Source organism: Antechinus flavipes, chromosome 1, assembly GCF_016432865.1.
Source record: "Antechinus flavipes isolate AdamAnt ecotype Samford, QLD, Australia chromosome 1, AdamAnt_v2, whole genome shotgun sequence".
Lineage (NCBI taxonomy): Eukaryota > Metazoa > Chordata > Mammalia > Dasyuromorphia > Dasyuridae > Antechinus > Antechinus flavipes.
In genome coordinates, this window is record NC_067398.1 from 350,966,234 (window position 1) to 350,970,032 (window position 3,799).

Sequence of the window (3,799 nt, forward strand, 5' to 3'; positions counted from 1 at the left end):
AATTTACTTAAAAAGTGGATTTGCCTCTTTTGTTTAGATTCATATTCTTCAGTCCTTAGAAAACTCAGAGGAACCAAGTATTGTATCTATAAAGACATATATGCAAATCTGGAATTATGCCCCAAAAGTTATCAAACTGTGCATACCCTCTGATCCAGTAGTGTTACTACTGGGCTTATACCCCAAAGAGATACTAAAGAAGGGAAAGGGACCTGTATGTGCCAAAATGTTTGTGGCAGCCCTGTTTATAGTGGCTAGAAACTGGAAATTGAATGGATGCCCATCGATTGGAGAATGGCTGGGCAAATTGTGGTATATGAATGTTAGGGAATATTATTGTTCTGTAAGAAATGACCAGCAAGAGGAATACAAAGAGGCTTGGAGAGACTTATATGAACTGATGCTAAGTGAAATGAGCAGAACCAGGAGATCATTATATACTTCAACAATGATACTGTATAAGGATGTATTCTGATGGAAGTGGATTTCTTTGACAAAGAGCAGCTACACCCAAAGAAAGAACACTGGGAAATGAATGTAAACTCTTTGCATTTTTGTCTTTCTTCCCGGGTTAGTTCTACCTTCTGAATCCAATTCTTCCTGTGCAACAAGAGAACTGTTCAGTTCTGCACACATATATTGTATCTAGGATATACTATGACATATTTAACATGTATAGGATTGCTTGCCATCTAGGGGAGGGGATGGAGGGAGAGAGGGGAAAAAGTCGGAACAGAAACGAGTGCAAGGAATAATGTTGTAAATAATTTTTTTTTTTTTAGTGTAACATTTCATTTCACTTTTATTTGCACTGTCGTATTTACTCTCGTGCCATAAGCTTTTGCTTCTTCAATTTCTTTTGGGATATCTTTTTCTTTTGAGCAACTTCCTCTTCTGGTTTAGGAACAATTTGTTCCTTTTCAGTAAGGATCATCTCAATGTGGCAAGGAGAACTCATGTATGGGTTGATTCGACCATGAGCCCTATAAGTACGCTGTCGCATTTTGTTAACCTGAATATGCTCAATGACAAGAGAATCCACATTCAGACCCTTCAGTTCTGCATTACTCTCTGCATTTTTAAGCATATGCAGCAAGAACTCAGCACTCTTTTTGGGCCACCGACCTTGTGTCCAACCCCATTGCTTAGCCTGAGCACACCTGCCAACTCCACCATTATAACGGCGGAAAGGCACACATTGTTTTTTCAATGTGACATCTTTCAAATACTTGGTAGCTTTTCTGATATGCATGCCCTTGATAGCTTGGGCTGTTTCCCGGGTATTCTTGAAATGGACCCAGAGATTTGAGCCCCTTGATTTGCATGATTTTGTGGGGTTCTCTGGATCAAGAGAATACCTCACCATTTTAATTGATTACCTAGGACGGCTCAAGGGAAGAGCAAGAAATTTTTTTTAAATAAGAAAAAAGTAAAAAAAAAAAAAAAAGACATATATGCAAAGTAAAGAGATGATGACCCTAATCCAGTATAAAGTAATACTATGGAAACTGTGGATGTGGCCCTCAAGATTAAAAACATATAATATTAAAAAAATAGGATAATAAGTAAAACTGATTTTGTAGTCAGAAGACTGAATTTGAATCCTTCTTTTGATACTTATTAAATATATGACTAGAGTCTAGGCCAGTTTCTTCATTTATAGAAGAATACCAATTCCTGCAATACCTGCCTGGTAGTATTGACACAAGGCTCACATGACAAAGCACTTTCCCAGTTTTAAAGGAATAGGAACTTAATCTTGTCATGGTATTCTCATAGGAAACTTTGAGGTTAGAGAACTCCCTTATCAATGCAAATTGGCACCCATTTGACAATTTAGAGACTGAAAAAATATCCTAAGGCCCCAAGATATTAAATGACTTGCTCAAGTTCATACAGTCAGTTTTATCAACTTGATATTGAACCCAGGATTTCCTGTCTTTAAGGAAGTTTCTCTACCTCTTAGCCAAACTGTTTTTCCAAGTAATATGTAAAAGAGCTATGCAAATGTCAATTATGGTTATTAATCTCTGTATCTACTATTTAATTATTGTCATAAACAGTGAGTCTCTCAATTAATGAACTAAGAAATTTTCTTCTCTCTAATCCCCCCAAAGAAGATCCTCTTATTTAGAATCTTCAGTCAGCAAACCTTCTGTATACATGCATTTCCCTTGGTCCTTGACTGGGATTCTCTCTTCCTTTTTTTGAATATCAACCTCAGCTTCTCTTCCTCCTAGTCCCATCCTCATCTGCTTACTGGATCACTAGCTCTCAACTTTCAACCCCTTATCCTTTCAGCAATAGAAAGAATGGGAGAATGCAAGCCAGGGGGAGGTCTCTCACCCCTTTCAGGTTTGGGTAGAAATGATATTCCTAGACCATATTGATCCCCAAAAGTGACAGACTGATTTCAATTTCCCTGACTTAACATTTTTGAGGCTCCTGCAGCCTTCATCTTTAGGGTAGGAGGTGTGCTTAAAGACTGTTTGCAGCCGCATGTAATGATCAAACCGCGTCTCATTTCAAGCCAAGGATGGATGAATGCAGAACACTTTGGACGCATTGAGCCTCTCTCTCAAACAATTTTTCACACATTTTAGATTTAATAATACCCCAAAGGCAATCTACCAAGTGCTTTTTCTCATAATCATCAAACATGTATTGTAAGGGATATTTAATCAACATAGCTTCTATTCATTGGTTGTTAACCCATTAAAATGTTATTTTAAGAGTTCATTGGTGTTATTTAAAAAAAATATCATATTGAGAGACTAAATGCTTCAAATGTCTCAGTGTCTAGAAAATGGACCAATGCCTAATGGCTGGGAAGGAAACCCCCAGACTCAGAGAAAACCACATAATAAGGGATAATAAACTATTCAATTTCACTCTCCCTCTTTGAAGCTCACAATAGTAATTCTCTGCTCTCATTCCTGGGCCAATCCCCTTTCCACTCACTCTGAATAATCTGCCTTAAGTATGATTCAGTATGGGAGGAATCTGAGAACCTTCCCTGTACTCTGTAAGGATATTGACCACTTCTGATCATGAGACCAAGAAGTAAAGATTCTTTCTGCAGAATGACAGAACTTCCTTCTCAATACCATTAGGCTAGCTCCCACTGAGAATTTCATGGTCCAACTGTATGAAGCTCAGACTTCTACTTAAAGAAATAATGGACCAAACATATTTTTGCACTCAAGGTTCTCTAAGACTCCAAAGCAAGCCTGATGCAAAATTGTATAATGCCCTGTCTTCAGAACCTCTATTTCTTCTTTCCAGCATAATATACTTCCTCTGAGATAATCCCTTCTTATCTCCTTTCAGAAACATGGTAGCTTAGTGCTTACTGACTCTCTCTGTTATCAGAAGAAACTCTTAGGAAAGGATCTAATATCAGTCATTTACATTCAGTCATTACAAATATCCCAGCACTATTTGTATTTTAAACCTCACATCTAATGTGAAATTATAAATTTCATCCCTATAAATAAATGCTAAGTTTTGGTGTGCATGAAGGAGATTGTATTTTAAAAGCACCACATAGCACGCTACATGGTCTCTAGGGTATCATCACATGTACCTCATAGATTGGTGTCCTTATCAGGGAAATACAGAGTGAATGAATGAAATAATGAATGGAAAGGCTAAGTTATGCTTCTTTCATGGTATACCCTGTTCTAAGTGCTATGGACACAAAGAAAAAAGCAAAATATTGGTTCTCAAAGGCCCTGTATTCTAATTAGGAGGAGATAAAACATTTAAGAGGTTCAACTGTTGTGTAATTGAAAGACAT

General features: G+C 37.3%; 1 protein-coding gene across 1 annotated transcript; it reads right to left on the minus strand.

Annotated features, from left to right (window-relative positions):
* Window positions 1-784: 784 nt before the first annotated feature.
* Window positions 785-1,400, minus strand: LOC127560648 (60S ribosomal protein L17-like). The gene has a single exon (XM_051995427.1). The coding sequence runs from the start codon at window positions 1,364-1,366 to the stop codon at window positions 821-823; it is 546 nt and encodes a 181-aa protein (XP_051851387.1). The 5' UTR covers window positions 1,367-1,400; the 3' UTR covers window positions 785-820.
* Between the last annotated feature and the right edge of the window lie 2,399 nt (window positions 1,401-3,799).

Excerpts from the sequence above, each read along its gene's own strand:
- LOC127560648 (XM_051995427.1), bottom strand. The coding sequence starts at position 1,366 with ATGGTGAGGTATTCTCTTGATCCAGAGAACCCCACAAAATCATGCAAA.